General features: G+C 41.8%; 1 protein-coding gene across 8 annotated transcripts in view; it reads left to right on the top strand.

Moving 5' to 3' along the window:
* Window positions 1-16,214, top strand: part of NR3C1 (nuclear receptor subfamily 3 group C member 1) — a 119,950-nt gene that overhangs the window by 88,978 nt on the left and 14,758 nt on the right. For 4 of the 8 annotated variants that reach the window (XM_072826317.1, XM_072826316.1, XM_072826314.1 and 1 more), the window contains exons 3-6: window positions 2,485-2,651; window positions 8,407-8,523; window positions 13,489-13,767; window positions 14,708-14,852. In XM_072826317.1, coding sequence (XP_072682418.1) covers window positions 2,485-2,651; window positions 8,407-8,523; window positions 13,489-13,767; window positions 14,708-14,852 — 708 coding nt within the window. The remainder of the gene's footprint in view (window positions 1-2,484; window positions 2,652-8,406; window positions 8,524-13,488; window positions 13,768-14,707; window positions 14,853-16,214) is intronic. The other 4 variants (XM_072826320.1, XM_072826322.1, XM_072826319.1 and 1 more) reach the window with 1 other exon arrangement.

The raw sequence follows: 16,214 nt of genomic DNA, 5'->3' as shown, positions 1-16,214 counted from the left end.
AAGCTAGAATTTGAGAACAGCATCCTGGGGTTTAAGCTTAATACTGTTTTCCACTACATAATACTTACATAATGCTTTTTCATAAAATCTCCAGTTTTCATGAAACAGCAAAGAAGGAACATCTGTGGTGTGCTTGCTTAGTGCAGAAATGATATGCCAGGGCAGCCCGGGTGGCTCAGTGGTTTAGTGCTGCCTTCAGCCCAGGGAGTAATGCTGGAGACTCAGGATCAAGTCCCACGTCGGGCTCCCTGCATGCAGCCTGCTTCTCCCTCTGCCTGTGTCTCTGCCTCTCTCTCTCGTGAATAAATAAAATCTTAAAAAAGAAAAAAAAGAAGAAGAAATGATGTGCCAGATTTTCTGTGTATTCACATGGGCTTTTCAGTAGGTAGGGCACGGATATGAAGCATGTCGGTATGACTGCAAATAGGCCCTGTAACCCCCCTCCTTCTAGCTTGTGGCCTCTTAAGGTGGTGCATCCTTCCACAGGGCTCGCGAGAGGCTAGACGAGATTTTTTCATGAGAGTGTTTCACAGCTACAAAGTACAGGTATACCTTGTTCTATGGTGCTCTGCTTTATTGCACCTAGGTTTGGGACAAATGTATGGTTTGTGTAAAAAAAAAAAAAAGAAAGAAACCATGAAGTCAAGCAAGCCTATCAGTGCCATTTTTCCAACAGCATCTGCTCATTATGTAACTCTTTGTCACACTTTGGTAATTCTCAGTATTTCAGATTTTTTTCTTTATTATGGTTGTTATGGTGAGCTGTGATTATGATGCGCTGAAAAAACTCAGATGATTAGCATTTTTTTAGCAATGAAGTATTTTTAAATTAAGGTATACACAGTACATTTTTAGACATAAAGCTCTTGCACACTTTAATAGACTAGAGGATAGTACACATATGACTTTAATATGCCCTAGGAAGCCAACTAAGTCATTTGACTTGCTGCTGTATTGCAATACATTTTTGCTGTCTGATGGTCTGGATTTGAACCTGCTTGTTCACTCTGGTATGTCTCTATTACAAAGCACTATTGTAAAAAAATTTAATTGTATAATATACATATACAGTTTGTGTGTAAGGTATACAAATGTATACAATGGGTTGAGGAAACAGTACAGAAGCAACCATTCAGATCTTTAAATATTACATTCCTTTTCCATAAACAACTCGTTGGTCCCTAAAAATAGATGTCAGATGACAGAGATGGGCTGAGCAGGAATAGGAGCATCTTCAGGACTTAAGCCAAGGAAGTTTTGCTTCCCTGACACATTGCTCTCTTCACTCGTTCTGAGACCTTCCTCCTTCTCTGTGAAAGCCTGGCCCGAGCAGCTCCTCTACATTAGTCACGAGTTTCCATTCATCACAGGCCGCTTACGCCAGGCCTAGAACAGTCATTTCGGGTTACTCTCTCCCCTTGTGGGCTGTCAGTGGGTGCTCCATCCGCTCCCCCAGACCAGCAGGGAGACGACAGCTTGTGATAGAGAAGTCTCTAGAAGTTGTGGACAGTGTCCAGAGGCCTGTGTGGAACCCTGAGGCCTATCCCCAGAAGGGGAGTGGTGGGAACCCCGTCCGTTTGACAGAAGCCTCTTAGACCAACAGAACAGGACTGGCAGTGGCTTCTTTTGAGGATAGAATTGAGGGGTGCTTTGGGGCTTGTTGCAGATCTCCAGAACAAATTAGGAACAGAGGATCTTTCAACACCAGGACAGCAGTCAGTGTGCTGAGCAGTCCTCAAAAGGGGAAACGAGAACTGGGAGAAGCAGATGCCCCCTTTGGCTCCTTTTTCTTGAGGCTGTGCCTTCCACGAGTGGGGAGGGCAGAAACACAGTCCTCCCCGCCCAGAGCCTGGCTGAGGGTGGGAGGTGGTAATGTCTCCCGTCAGCCCTCCGTAGGCCTCAAGGCCCGGCCCAGACCCAGACCTGCACCGTGGAAGAGGCCAGGACTTGAGGGGAGCCCGCAGGTACAGCTGTCCTGACTCCACTAGATTTAGGAAGATGCCTGCACGAGATCTGAAAAACCAAAAATTAATGTCCTAAGCAGTGGCAGCGGTAGGGGGTGTCCTTCTGAGCAGATGGGTGCACACTGCGTCTTGGTCGCAGCGGTAGATGTGGGGCTGACGGGGAGCCGGACTTGCCAGCTGCACGCCTACAAGGGGCGAAGGATCCTGCACATACAGGACACTTTCCTGAAGGGCATTAGGGACACGAACCCGCCCTTAGCCACTGAAAATTAGCATTTCTAGGTGAAGCTCATTTTTGCCCTTCTTTTTAGGGAATACTTAGGAGTGAGGTCATTTCTTTTTCATGTTGTCTTAAAGAGTAACACATTATTTGAATGTATTCAGGCTGGCGGTTGTGGGCCTGCTAGGACGCCAAGCCCATGCTCACTGGCCAGTGGGAAGGTAAGAGAAGAGTATTTTGCTCTTTTCGGTGGACAGTCACAACAGTTAAATCCTAATCCTGCTTGTCTTCCTCCTCCAGCCCTGGAATGAGACCAGATGTCAGCTCTCCTCCATCCAGCTCCTCAGCGGCAACGGGACCACCTCCCAAACTCTGCCTCGTGTGTTCTGACGAGGCCTCGGGGTGTCATTACGGGGTCTTGACTTGTGGAAGCTGCAAAGTGTTCTTCAAGAGAGCGGTGGAAGGTAGTGTGTGTTTTGAAGAGTTTTATTTTTGAAGTTTCTGTTATATGCAAACCCCCTTAATGGGTGCACAGCCAGAAAGGCAGGTGGCTTGGGGGGTGGCTCCTAGGCCTTCCAGCGGGAAGGAGGTTTTAAAAAGCATCACCAGTAGAACTAGAATAAATTATGAAAGTATACATTCAGGGGAGGGAGTTTGATCAGAGAACAGAAGGTAGAACGTAAGAGACGGCTGTCCTGTGAAACGGTGGTGTTAGGTTCGGGGGGTGGGGGTGGGGGTAACATCATGTTCATTGTCCCAGAATCATGAACTTGAACTCCCATCAAGTAATTGGAGGTGGGTGGGGTAGCTGGGTGATGGGCACTGAGGAGGGCACTTGATGGGATGATCACTGGGTGTTATACTAGATGTTGGCAAATTGAATTTAAATTTTAAAAAGTAAAAAACAAAACCCCCAACTCTTCCAGTGTGACGGAAATGAGTGATAGAACTATCCAGAACTATCTGGATGGGGTTTTTTTGTTTTTTGGTTTTTTTTTCCCTATTGAGCCAGGCATCTTATTCAGCATTAAGAGCTGGTCCCTGCCCTCTGGGTGGTCACGGTCTACTTGAAGTGAAGGATGAGTTAACAGTTTACAGGTACGGAGGTTAAAATACGGAGAACTGCCTCAGGAGGTCAAGAAGGTATTTCAGAGGAGCTGATTTCACTATATGAATATTATATTAAAATGAACTTTACCCTTGTTACAGATTCAGCCCGCTGACAAGGGCAGTAACATCAACTCCTTCAAGAAAGAGAAATTCATTCCATAGCAAACTATTATTGGAAGTTACTCTAAAATTTTCCTCATCTTACCAGCAAATCGTCTTGGGAGAAAAAATCATGTGCTTTATTTAGTTCTTTGTAAAGCAGGTTGAAGGCAGTGTGGCCTGAATGCATTACCTAAAGCTCTGATTAGATTAATTTTTAAAGAAGTGCAATTATCTATCCATTCACAGTATGAGAAGAATTATTATTTGCCTAGAGTTCTGTTTGCATATCCTTAAGAATTAGATGAGTCATTTTCTTTTGTCTGGATTAGTTTGTAATACATGAGCAAACTATAAAATTACTCCTGTTTACCCCACATGGAGCGCAGGGATGCAGGCTCTGATCAGTCAGGAGCTGCCTGGTCCTATGGAGGAGTCACAGGGAAAGCCCACCCCTCCCTGGTACAATGTCTCTGACAAAAGCAGACATTATCCACCACAGACCCAAGACAGTGAAGCCTGTTTTTCTCCTCACTTTATTTACTTCAGCACTTTATTAACTCAGGAGTTATTTCCATGATACAAATGCAGTGATAGCAGTAATACAGTATTACAGTAAAATTGACAAATTGATGTCGGAAATTCAGAATAAGACCATGGATAGAAGAAAGAATGAATATTTCAAAAAAAATATTAGTTAAAATGGAGGAGAATGAAAAATTCTTTAAAACAGGACTAAAAATTCAAATGCTTACAGGGACCAAGTCTGTGTCATTCTGGCAAAGAGAAGACATTTGGGGCAAGGCAGGCACGCATTGATGTCACTGCAAGCTTACCTAAAAGCATCCAGTGCCCTTTAAAAATTAGGGGGAAAAAAAGTTAAACATAACTCCCCAGTAAAATACCACAGCAGGCCATATGGCCCTCTGGGCTTAACCCCTGTTTTAGAATTAAATTCTTATACTTGCTTTTCGGTAAAAAAAATTTCCTAGAATATTAGCTGTACCATTTCAAAATGTTTATTTGGCGTTTAAGTCTGATGGCTCCATTACATAATTAGTAGGAAAAGGTTTAACTGCGGACTCTGTTAACTAAATCCTATTTGGATTTTCATTTTCTCCAATGTCCTTTCCAGCTCTAAAAATCTGTAATCTTTCAATGACCTAACCCACAGCAGTTTTACTTTTCCTTTGTAGACATGATGGAAATGTTCTAAAGTCCAGGTACATATTTTGGAGCACTGTCTGAGCTAATTACAGAGATGTGGTTTGCAAGATCTGTATTACATTTGGCACTCCCATTTTTAGCACCTGCTGGAAATAATAGTTACCCACCCCCCTCAAATTTGCATAGTATAAATCCCTAAACATTCAACTGTTCTTGCACCAGTTTTACTTATGTATTACTTACCCTACAACCCAGATCAAGGATAGGTATTTTGAGGTTTTAAACTCAATATTCTAGGAGTCGGTTTTCCAGCATCCTTTAGGTCTCCTTTGCACAGAAGTACACGTAATCTCTGCTGGTAGATCACAATGGCGACAGGCATCCACTTACCCTCAATTTACCATGAACCTAGTACTATGTTTTATGTCCATCCTACCACTGAATTAAGGGCTATGTGAGCTCTTAGAGGCTGTTGTGCTCTTAGTTGATAGACTAGGAAACTGAGGCCGAGGCTGTACGTGGCAGCTGGGATTCCAGCACAGCTAGCTGTCTGCAAACAGGCTTTTCACCTCAGAGCTACACTGACCCCCTGAGAGTAGACGACAAAAGTTTTGTCATCTGGGAGTTCCTATAATCGAGTTAAGATACAGACATGAAAGCCTTCTCACAGGAGTTACCAGTGAGCATTTGTTGAGTGCTCACGTGTGGCGCTGTGTGTAGCCTTCTACCCAACTGCCTTCAACCCTTGCAGCTCTGCAGATGGGGAAATATTTAAGGGCTCAGAAGGGGTAATAAACATTACTGAGACCACACAGCTGGGAAACAGAGCTGCGATTCCCATCAAGGGCTTCTTGGTGCTCACGAGTGCTCTCTCTACCACACCACACGGTTTCTGAGAACAGGTAAAGAAGGCAGCTCAGGCTCAGAGTTCATGTTTAGAACTTAGGTATTTCAAATAGGATAGACAAAGTGCAGAAACCCCCAGAACATGCCCTCTTCTTGGACCACTGTTGTTTTTTAGAAGATCTTATTTATTTATTTGAGAGAGAGAAAAAACAAGTGGGGGGGCAAGGAGCAGAGGGAGCAGCAGACTCCCCACTGACCAGGTGCCTGATGTAGGGCTCGATCCCACGATCCTGAGATAATGACCTGAGCAAAGGCAGACACTTAGTGAATTGAGCCACCCAGGTGCCCCTGGACCACGGTTTCTTTTCTTTTTTTTTTTTTTTTTAATAGATTTTATTTATTTATTCATTAGGGACACAGAGAGAGAGAGGCAGAGACACAGGCAGAGGGAGAAGCAGGCTCCATGCAGGGAGCCTGACGTGGGACTCGATCCCGGGTCTCCAGGATCACGCTCTGGGCCAGAGGCAGGCGCTAAACCGCTGAGCCACCCAGGGATCCCCCACAGTTTCTTTAAACTTAAAAACAACTACTTTACTGAGCCTACTGTTAGTTATTTATTGCTGTGGAACAAATTAGGCCAAAATTAGTGGCTTATAACAGCAGGCACTGATTATGTCCTGCAGTTTCTGAGTCAGGAATTTGGAAGGAGCTCATGAGCAGGGCCATCCTGGGCCCCTCATCTTCAGACTGTAGGTTTGGGGGTGCAGACATCCAGCCTGGGGCTGGAGGATCCACTTCCAAACTTGTTAACACTGCTTTTGGCAGGGAGCTTCAGTTCCTCACTGTGTGGGACTCTACTAGGGCTGCTCTCAACATAGCAGCTGGCCTCCCCCAGAACAAATGATCCACAGAACAGAGTTAGAAATATGGAAGCAATCATGTCCCTATGACTTCATCTCAGAGATGACATACTGTGACTTCTGCCACATTTTATTGGTCACACAGATTTGGCTGAGGGTGTGGCAAGGGACTACACAAGAGGGTGAATACAAGGAGGCAGGGACCATTGGGGGCCATCTTGGAGGCTGGCTACCACACCAACCACAAATAGAAAACAGACTCTCTTGCCAAAAATAGGTTTTAACCATAAAAATAAATACAATGCAAACAAAACAATGTTAAAAAGTTCCACCTGTCTCCAAGTCTTTTCTCAGCCATCTCCTATTAGGTAGAAGACACAGGAACTCCCAACTAAGATGATTCACTGTTATCAAAAGGGACTGACCAGGAGTGACGGTTAATGGTCCAGGTCCATGTCTTGTAAGATAGTGACCACTAGTCAAAACTTCTCACTTTATAGATATGACACAAACAGATTTGCCCAACTTCACATGCCCCCCCAGATCCAATAGCTCAGATTCTGTAGAACAATGGTTTGGGGAGATGCTTACGGAGCAGAACTTCTTTATATTTTTAACTGCTCCAACTATGGATGCATCCACTGTTCCTACTTTTGCTTTAAAGAGTTGTTAGAATGCTGGGTTAGTGCTTCCATTTTAGGTCACACAGAAAAGCTACAAAACCTATACGACATAGAAAGGAATTAAAACAGCTGGCACAGACGTTTGGCATTGGAGAGCAGCGCTAGAAGAAAGCTCAACTGTAGGCCATTAGTCAACTCAGTGGCCTACTCCTCACAAAGAATGGAACTTGATAGTTAGCCATGTACCCAAAACACATGCTTAACAGCACTGTGATTTATCTTGTTCTAAAGAAGTGAACAGAGTATGTTTCCATCCAAGTCTGAGAGTGTCCTGTGCAGAAAGAATCCTTACCCAGAATCAGAATGATTCTGATTCATGAGAATGAGAATCTTCAATCTCATAAATTGATACTGGTGATTTTTCTCTTTCCCCTGAAGGAGATGTCTTTTTGAGAAGAGAGATGTCCTATAGTCCTGTAAATACTATCCCCTCTGGGGTAAGGTTCATAGACTCTGAGTTATCTACCCGGTGTCCATTTAGCTGTACTGATCCTTTGCAGGAGGATCGTTTCAGAGTTTTTGCCAGGCCAACAGATCCTCAGAGTTTTCTTCAACATTCAATAACCAGATTAAAAGAAAATTACCAGAATGTGCATTTTGGGGTGGGTTAGGGTACAGAGACTTTGAGTCTTTTTCCTGTTAAATTTTTTTGCCTGGTGAAAACTGCACTTCTGCCTCTTACACCACATTATTATATCCAAGGTGCCAGAAGATTTTAGACAGCAACAGTTGTAAATATTTGGGGTCAATGGTGAATTCAGACATTCTTACATCCTAGAAGCATGTGGAATAATGAACAAGTAACCGTCGGATCCATGTATGGTAGTGAGTTTACCAGGTGTGTGGTTCCCCTCGCTAGTAGCTGGCAGCCTTCATGTTCAGGAGGAGTAAGTGCGCTGTCACCTGGAATTGAAGACGGGGCACACTGGATTTGCATATGGTGGCATGATGTTGAATCAAAGTCCTTTTCTGGGTGGGACTCTGGGAGCATTTCAAAAGCCATTTCCTCTTTGTTTTAACCCTCCTTAGCATTAAATGAGAACTCCTAATGAGGGAGTGGAGTGATGATAGGCCTCCTCCATCGCTGTGAAACTCTGCTTGATGGAATGAGGTGGCTGTGGAGGGTGGTATCTGGAAAGGGGCAGGGGGACAATGGGTGGGGAAGTGTTCTGCTTCTCCATCAGGAGGTGTTCAGTTTAGGAAAGTGTCTCTGATGCTACACTTACCATTTGTGTGCTTTTCTCTACATATACCTACATTTATTTGTTGAACAGAACAAGAAAGAGACTTTTTTGTAAGCTGAGCTCGCAGCTCTGTAAGGGCCATGTCAGCAAGGGCACTATACCTTCCTTCATTGGTGCCTGTGGTCTGAGGCTGTGCAAATGCAGCAAGTCTCCACGTTAAAAATATCCTTAAAAACCTGGGAAATTTTGATAGCACCTTTGTTTTCCATCTAGGACAACACAATTATCTTTGTGCTGGAAGAAATGATTGTATCATTGATAAGATTCGAAGAAAAAACTGTCCAGCATGCCGCTATCGGAAATGTCTTCAAGCTGGGATGAACTTGGAAGGTAATGTAAATGCCTGAAAGGAATGGTCTTGGCATTCATTTAAAAATGCATTCTTTTCCTTTCTAAAATATAAGTAAGCCAAAGTAATAATTTAGTCATTACAATATATATGCTTAACTAACATAATTTTATATGACTGCTTTGTTAACTAGGAATTTTTTATGAGTATTTCCTATTCTGCTTAAGTCTTTTCACCAGCTCGTATAGCACACACAGCCTTCATTAGGGCCAGACTACATACTAAGAAAGTCAACAAGATAATAATGACTTGAAGCAACATTACTCGTAGCTTTTTCTCCTCCCTTTCTGCAGCCTCCAAACTCTTCCATAGAGTTGAAAATGTTTATCTGTCAAAAGTGTTTACCTGTCCATGTTCCTATCATTTACCTTTTCCCTGGCTCTGTAGCTGGAGAGATGCAAATGGATAATCAGTTTGCCTGGGGAAGTAACTCCTCAAGGAGGTACTGGCTGGGTTTGATTTTCTTTCTCAAGTGAAGAAGAAACTTGCAATTAGTTAGAAATTTTAAGTTTTATATCCCTGTTTATGTAACAAGTTTTATAATTAACATTGATCTCATTATTTAAAAACTTTGCTATGAAAAGAGTTTGGAATTCTGCTTTCATTGAAAATACAAGGTCCATGAAGTTAGTGGTGGTGCTGGAGTAACCCCCACGCTTAGTACTTGTGACGCTAGCACTTTGCTTCTCCAGAAGCCACCAAGGAGGCAGGCCAGAGACGTGCACCAAGTGAAATAGTGCCTGCATTTAAAGTTGCAGAGTCCCTCACAAAATGGCATGGCACAGGACAGAAGAGACTAGAGCCTCAGGAGCACAAGCAGGGTCACCTAGTTCTGTCCTGGAAAGCTGGCAAAGCTCCCTTGGCAGAAGGAACACTGAATTGGAAGTCTAGAAAAGCTGAGTAGGAGGAGTTAGGTAAAAAAAAAAAAAAAAAAGGCAGGGGTATTACCATATATATACGTCAAAAAAGCTCATTTCGCATGGAGAGACCAATGGAACGACTATAGAAGTAATCCAGAGGACACAGCATGATGTTAGAGGGAGAAGAGTGAGTGTGTGGTTCTTCCAGTAGAAGAGACACTGACGCTGTGCCCTCTAGAACACATTGTATGTGTGTACCTGTTATTAAATAGATTTATGGTTCTGACTGTGAAGAGTCTAATTCCCCAACCCATGTTCATAGTTATCTTCACTCCTTCACAGCACTGCAGTAACAGATGAAATGCACCATGTTAAAGACAGTCATGGGACACCTGGGTGGCTCAGCGGTTGGGCGTCTGCCTTTGGCTCAGGGCATGATCCCTGGGTCCCGGGATGGAGTCCCCACATCGGACTCCCTGCATGGAGCCTGCTTCTCTCTCTGCCCCTCATGAGTAAATAAATAAAATCTTAAAAAAAAAAAAAAAAAAAAGTCGTGGCACACCAGTCACTTAACCCAATATTTTCTAAGTGTGACTAGGTTGCTTCAACTTTACTGCAAAGTGCCAGCATATTTAAGCACTGATTTAAAGAAAGTGCTAGCAGCCCATCTTCTTGTAGGTGTTCCAGAAGCTCAGAGATGAATCACGTGTTCCTATAGTTCATTTTCACGTGCCACAAGGATGGGGTTTTTTTGTTATCTTTATTTCATTCCCAATTTTACTCAGTTTCTTTTTGCTGCTCTCTATTTTCTTTATATATATAAACTCTATGACCACTTTGCTGACCACTATTTTATATATATATATATATATATATATATATATATATATATATATATATATATATATAATATAAAACTTCTCTCTCCAGTAACAACTGCACTGCCTTCCCTCACTAGAAGACAACCAGGGCAGCTAGAGACATCGGAGTTTCTGTGTTCGCAAAATACCATCACTGCCCTTTCCAATCAGATCTTGAAATTTAAGCATACAGTTTAGATGGAGCTGCAGTTTTCCAAAACACTATTTAAAAAAAAATACATTGTATGCTTTTATAAAATGTCAATATAAGCTATGAGAATAGTGGAGAAACTAGCATTTGTTAAGAGCCACTACATGCTTGTCTCTCTATATAATATATATACTTTCTCTTCTGCTCAGAGAGGTTGAGATCCTTACATTATGAAAAACACTTTGGGACTTAGCCAGATTCAGCTGTGTCCACTTCTGTACTACCCAGTTCTGGTTTGTCCCTTAAGAATGTATTAGAGGGATCCCTGGGTGGCGCAGCGGTTTGGCGCCTGCCTTTGGCCCAGGGCGCGATCCTGAAGACCCGGGATCGAATCCCACGTCGGGCTCCCAGTGCATGGAGCCTGCTTCTCCCTCTGCCTGTGTCTCTGCCTCTCTCTCTCTCTCTCTGTGACTATCATAAATAAATAAAAATTAAAAAAAAAGAATGTATTAGATACTAGGTAGCACATATCATACATGATAACTGAATTTTAATTGTAGAAAAACTGAAAGGCTTTTTAAAAATCGAATAAGTTTATAGAGATTTTCTTGTGAAGTTTTAATGGGAAAGCCCCATTTTTGTTCTTAATTATTTCTGTATAGATAAAAACCTTTATTTGGAGTAGATATGTGTCTGTCCATAGAGTTGACTCTCCCCTTTCAGGACTGCCCCAAAATGAAGTCGCAAAACAACTCAGCTCTTCTCAAAGCCTGATTCTCTCCATAAATGTAGCTTAGGATCAGAAGTGGTCTATTTCCACCATACTGTTGCCCCCATACCAGTGATTCTCCAGAGTCATTTTAAGAGAGCCTTTCTCAGTGCTTCGAAAGCCTGGCATTTGAGTACACATCAGTTTTTTAAGGGTAATCCTCAAAGTTTTACTTCATTTTAAGGTGTATTTTAATCATTCCAAATTATAGCTTTATTTTTGGTGTAAAGAGTCAAATGGAACTTAACAAGGAGGTTTTTGACATTATCAGATTTCATACCTAATACTTTTAAGCTAAGTTTTAAATTAAGACTTTTTTTTTTTTTAAGAAAGGAAGGGAACTATTGCAGACTCAGGAACACTTCTATAGAATTCAGATACTATAATCTCTGTGCTCCAAGGAGTCAGGAACTTTCTATCAAGTAAAAATCTTAAAGTGCTTACAAACAGTGATTGCTTAACTAATTCAGTTAACAACTTCTTAAGTTATATGAAAGCATATTAGTACACATTCTTACATTCTTGCTCTAGTCAGTATTTTGAGCTTTATTCAAAATCATTCACTGTCTCACTTCACACCATAGAAAAAATAGTAAGAAATTACTTATTTACCAAGTATAGAAGATTCTTGTAAATCCACCAGCTCATCACCGTCCTTTCCCCTGTTTTCATATGGAGCGTTAAGTCATGGTTAGCGGAGGTCCTTACTATTCCAGGATATTGATTTGGGTCATGCATGTTCTCGTCTACCTTCTCCATAAAGTACTTGCCATCATGTTGAAATCTGGGTTTCCGTGCAGTACCTCTGGTGTCTCAAGTGTTCCCTTATGTTACGTGCAGTAGCGTTTCCTTTTTTAAAGTTGATCACACCTCTATCTACCTGTACCATCTACATTCAAAATATTCTAATGCTGTAGTCTGCCACCAGTGGAGGTAATGATAGCTCTGTAGCACTTAATATTTGCCACCAACTGTTTTAAGCCTTTTACATATTCTAAATGGTTTCATTCCCAACCACCCTCTGAGTGAGGTACGAATATTATCATCATTTTACAGAAGAGGGCAACTAAGTCCCAGGGAATAACGGGGAGATCCCACCGACTGTGTGACAGAGCCAGGGTTTAAATTCAAACATGCTGGCTTCAGATTTATGCTCATTACTGCTACACCATACTGTGTTTTCAGTAGAGCATGGTACAATATAAATAGCTCTGCCATGATCCTTTTTCTGTGTTTTGAAATGTTACATGACAATTCTTCAACTTCTCACTACCATATTCAACACAGAGTACAATAATGGGACCATTCCATCATTTGAAGGACAAAGAATCTATTAATTATTTTAAAAGGTGATTAGTATTTACTTTCTTAGCAAAATGGGTTGTATCATAAGTGAGGCAGGTGCAGGTCTTCTTTCGTATAAATTTTAGTATAAATTCTACTCGCTGTACTTCCTTGGATCTCTCAGAACTTTCTCTTTAATAATACTCTGTTCCTTTTAGCAGCACATAGAGTACGAAAGAAACATTCCCATTTGTTACTAAAACATGTAACTTCAAAAGTGTGAATCCCTATTGTAATCTGATTACACCATTCCAGCCTAAATCAGAGTTAGAAGATAGCTTTACTTTGTATATGAGAAAGGATGCTTTTGGTTTGTGGAGTCATCAATATAAATCCCTTTAGAAAAGGAAATTCCCCACTGCTAATTTATGTCAAGAAATGCAAAGTTTTCCATCTCCTCAAATGTTTTTAGAACCAAGTAATATCCCCTCATATAAATGTAAAAATTGGACTTTTCTGCTGTCGGAGTTAATATTGCTTCTAGCAGGTGATCTGCAATGTCATGTTAATATTTTCCTGAGAAGGGGACTTTGTGTGAGGTTATCACTAGTATAGCTCTCTTCCTTACATACCATAATTAAGATTAACCCTAAACCCCATTTCTAGTCTGCTGTTACAACCTTAGATTCTTTCTCTCAAATGCTAGTAAAAGTATTACCTTATTTAACCAATGAAAATTTCAACTTTGGCGTGAAATGTAAATTAATTTATGCAAGAATCTATGTAAGTGCTTTGTTTAGATTGCTTTAGCATAATATTGAAAGACAATTTTATGTACAGTGTAAGTGATGAAGAATTACCTGGCTTCGTATACAAATGGGTTCCTCTTGACTCTGCTTTCTCTTCTTCTGTGTCACTTTATAATTGCTAAGTAGTTTCAGAAATTAAAGTACTTCCTGAATAAACTGCCACCCAGACCTTCCCATTAAATCTCACTTCTGTGTATTTTTTAACACCCACAGCTCGAAAAACAAAGAAAAAGATAAAAGGAATTCAGCAGGCCACTCCAGGAGCATCACAAGAAACTTCTGAAAATCCTGCTAACAAAACAATAGTTCCTGCAACATTACCACAGCTCACCCCTACCCTGGTGTCCCTGCTGGAGGTCATTGAACCCGAGGTGTTATACGCAGGGTATGACAGCTCTGTCCCAGATTCGACTTGGCGGATCATGACCACACTCAACATGTTAGGTGGGCGGCAAGTGATCGCAGCAGTGAAATGGGCCAAGGCAATACCAGGTAAGATGCGGAAGACGACACTGCGAAAGCACAAAGCTTCGTATTGTCTTAAACAGAGGCTCTCTCATCCAAGTCTCACGACCTGTCCTGTTTTCTCTTCCTCATTGCTAGGGCCTAGCCAGGGGCGAGGCCAGAAAGCATAGGAGTGGAGGGTTTATAATAAAACTGGTACACTGCTCCCTGCTTTTCAGATTGTTGCTCAGAGCAGAGTGATTTCAGGTAGGACGAGGTCCTGTCAGAAGTAGAGTCACGGGACTTAAAATTCCTTTCACACCCAAAGCCAGGGCAAGGATACGGATAATACTTCTCAGAATTCCACTAGATTTCCGTCAGCGTATTGCTTTTAAGACTCAGGAGTACAATTGGTAAAATATCAGGTATAGTGACACTTGGTCAGGATGTACTAAAACAGAATGACTTTAACTCTTAAGTAGATAAAATGATACAAGATGATATAAAAGTCCCCCTATTGGAAAGAACTTGATGTGAAACAGCAGAGGTTACCATTCATGTCAACCCAGACTTTACAGCTGCAGAGATGTGACAACCTCATGTTCTCACTGATAGAGAAGGGACAGAGCAAGATGGAAGTAACCTGACCTCCTGTCATTCCTACTCTGTCAAGAGGGACAGAGGTGTAACTGTCAGAGGACACTTTTAAAACTAAATTCAGTGACTGAGTAAACAGGAAAAAAGTAACAATAACTTTTATTACATTGGATGCCATTAGAAAGCACTTGAGGGCTTTGATCTTAACATGTCAGATGACAAAAGAGAACCATGCCCCCTGGTGCTTCACTTACTCTGTCATGGGTCCATCCCCCAACCCTCCCCAACCAGGCTAAAGTCATCACTGGTCTGTGGCAGTTCCCAGAGAGATGATCTTCTCTTGGACGAGTAGAGTGTTGTTTCCTCATAGCTTTACTTCTTCTTAATTCAGGATTCAGGAACTTACACCTGGATGACCAAATGACCCTACTGCAGTATTCATGGATGTTCCTCATGGCATTTGCCCTGGGGTGGAGATCATATAGACAATCAAGTGGAAGCATGCTGTGTTTTGCTCCTGATCTGATTATTAATGAGTAAGTTATTTATGAGTCATTTTCCCTGTATTCATAGGGTATTTTTAACCAGCTGATGTCTTCCTGATGGATTGCTATTGTGATTATTCAGGACTCAATCAATTCTATCAGGTTTCTTAAAACTGGGCAGACTTGAAAAAACTTGAAATAAAGTTGTCTATCAATGCTTAATGGCTGGCCAAACGTACATGGAACATTATTATTACTGTCCCAGGACACACTGAAGGGTACTTTTTTTTTTTTTTTTTTTTAAGATTTATTTATCCATTTTAGAGAGTTAAGAGAGTAAGAGGGGAAGCATCTCAAGCAGACTCCCCGCCTAGTGCGGAACCCATGTTGGGGCTTGGTCCCATGACCTGAGATCATGACCTGAGCCCAAATCAAGAGTTGAAGCTTAACCTACTGAGCCACCAGACACCTCGAAGGGTACTTTAGTTTTTTTGTTTAAAGATTTTATTTATTCATTCATGAGAGACAGAGAGAGAGAGGGAGAAGCAGGCTCCATGTAGGGAGCCTGACACAGGACTCAGTCCCGGGTCTCCAGGATCACATCCCTGGCCAAAAGCAGCACTAAACTGCTGAGCCACCTGGGCTGCCCTCAAAGGGTACTTTGTAATACAGTGAGCATCTCTGGGGTCAATTGATCTCACTTTCAATAGAGACAACTATAGATGAGGACATCTTGGCCTACCCTAGGAGGGACAGGCCCAGAGACAGAAGGACCCTCATAGCATGACAAGGCCCACTCAGTGTTTATGACTTGCAAAGTTTTTTTTTTTTTTAAGGAGAGAGAACCAATCCAATTTTCAGATTTTGTAGAGGAGCTATTCTTGTGTCTTCTAGACCTTTGCTTTCATCTGTGAAATATTTGAGGCATCCCTTCCCCTGACTTCATTGCACTTGTTTCCTGAGTAGTTTTCTGCCTCCAGTGTGTCCTTCATCATGTTGACAATTTTTTCCTTCCAAATACAGTCTGATCCCATCACGTACCTCCCCAACATACAGATGTCCTCATTCTCTCCGCCCTGCTTATTCAGTGCATCCTCAGCATGGCTTCTGGCTTCCAGAACCTGGCCTCTTTTTCTTTCTCACTGTTATCTTTTATTCTTTTATAGATGGAGCATTCTCACTCTGATGATCTGTTATTCCTCAAGTATTTTGACTCATGATGTTTTTAGCACCTTGTAGGACCTCTCTGTTGTATATCCCTAGCTCTTATCACTTTTCTACCCTATATTGCAATTTTTGGTGCCTACAACTTATCTCCGTTATGAGAGTGAAAACAAGGAGTTCTCACTCTCACACAGACATACCCAAGATCAGAATAAGAAACGATTTCTTTATGAGCTCTGGGGTTAAATC

Source organism: Canis lupus, chromosome 5, assembly GCF_048164855.1.
Source record: "Canis lupus baileyi chromosome 5, mCanLup2.hap1, whole genome shotgun sequence".
NCBI classification, from domain to species: Eukaryota; Metazoa; Chordata; class Mammalia; order Carnivora; family Canidae; genus Canis; species Canis lupus.
This window is presented reverse-complemented; position numbering and strand designations above follow the sequence as displayed.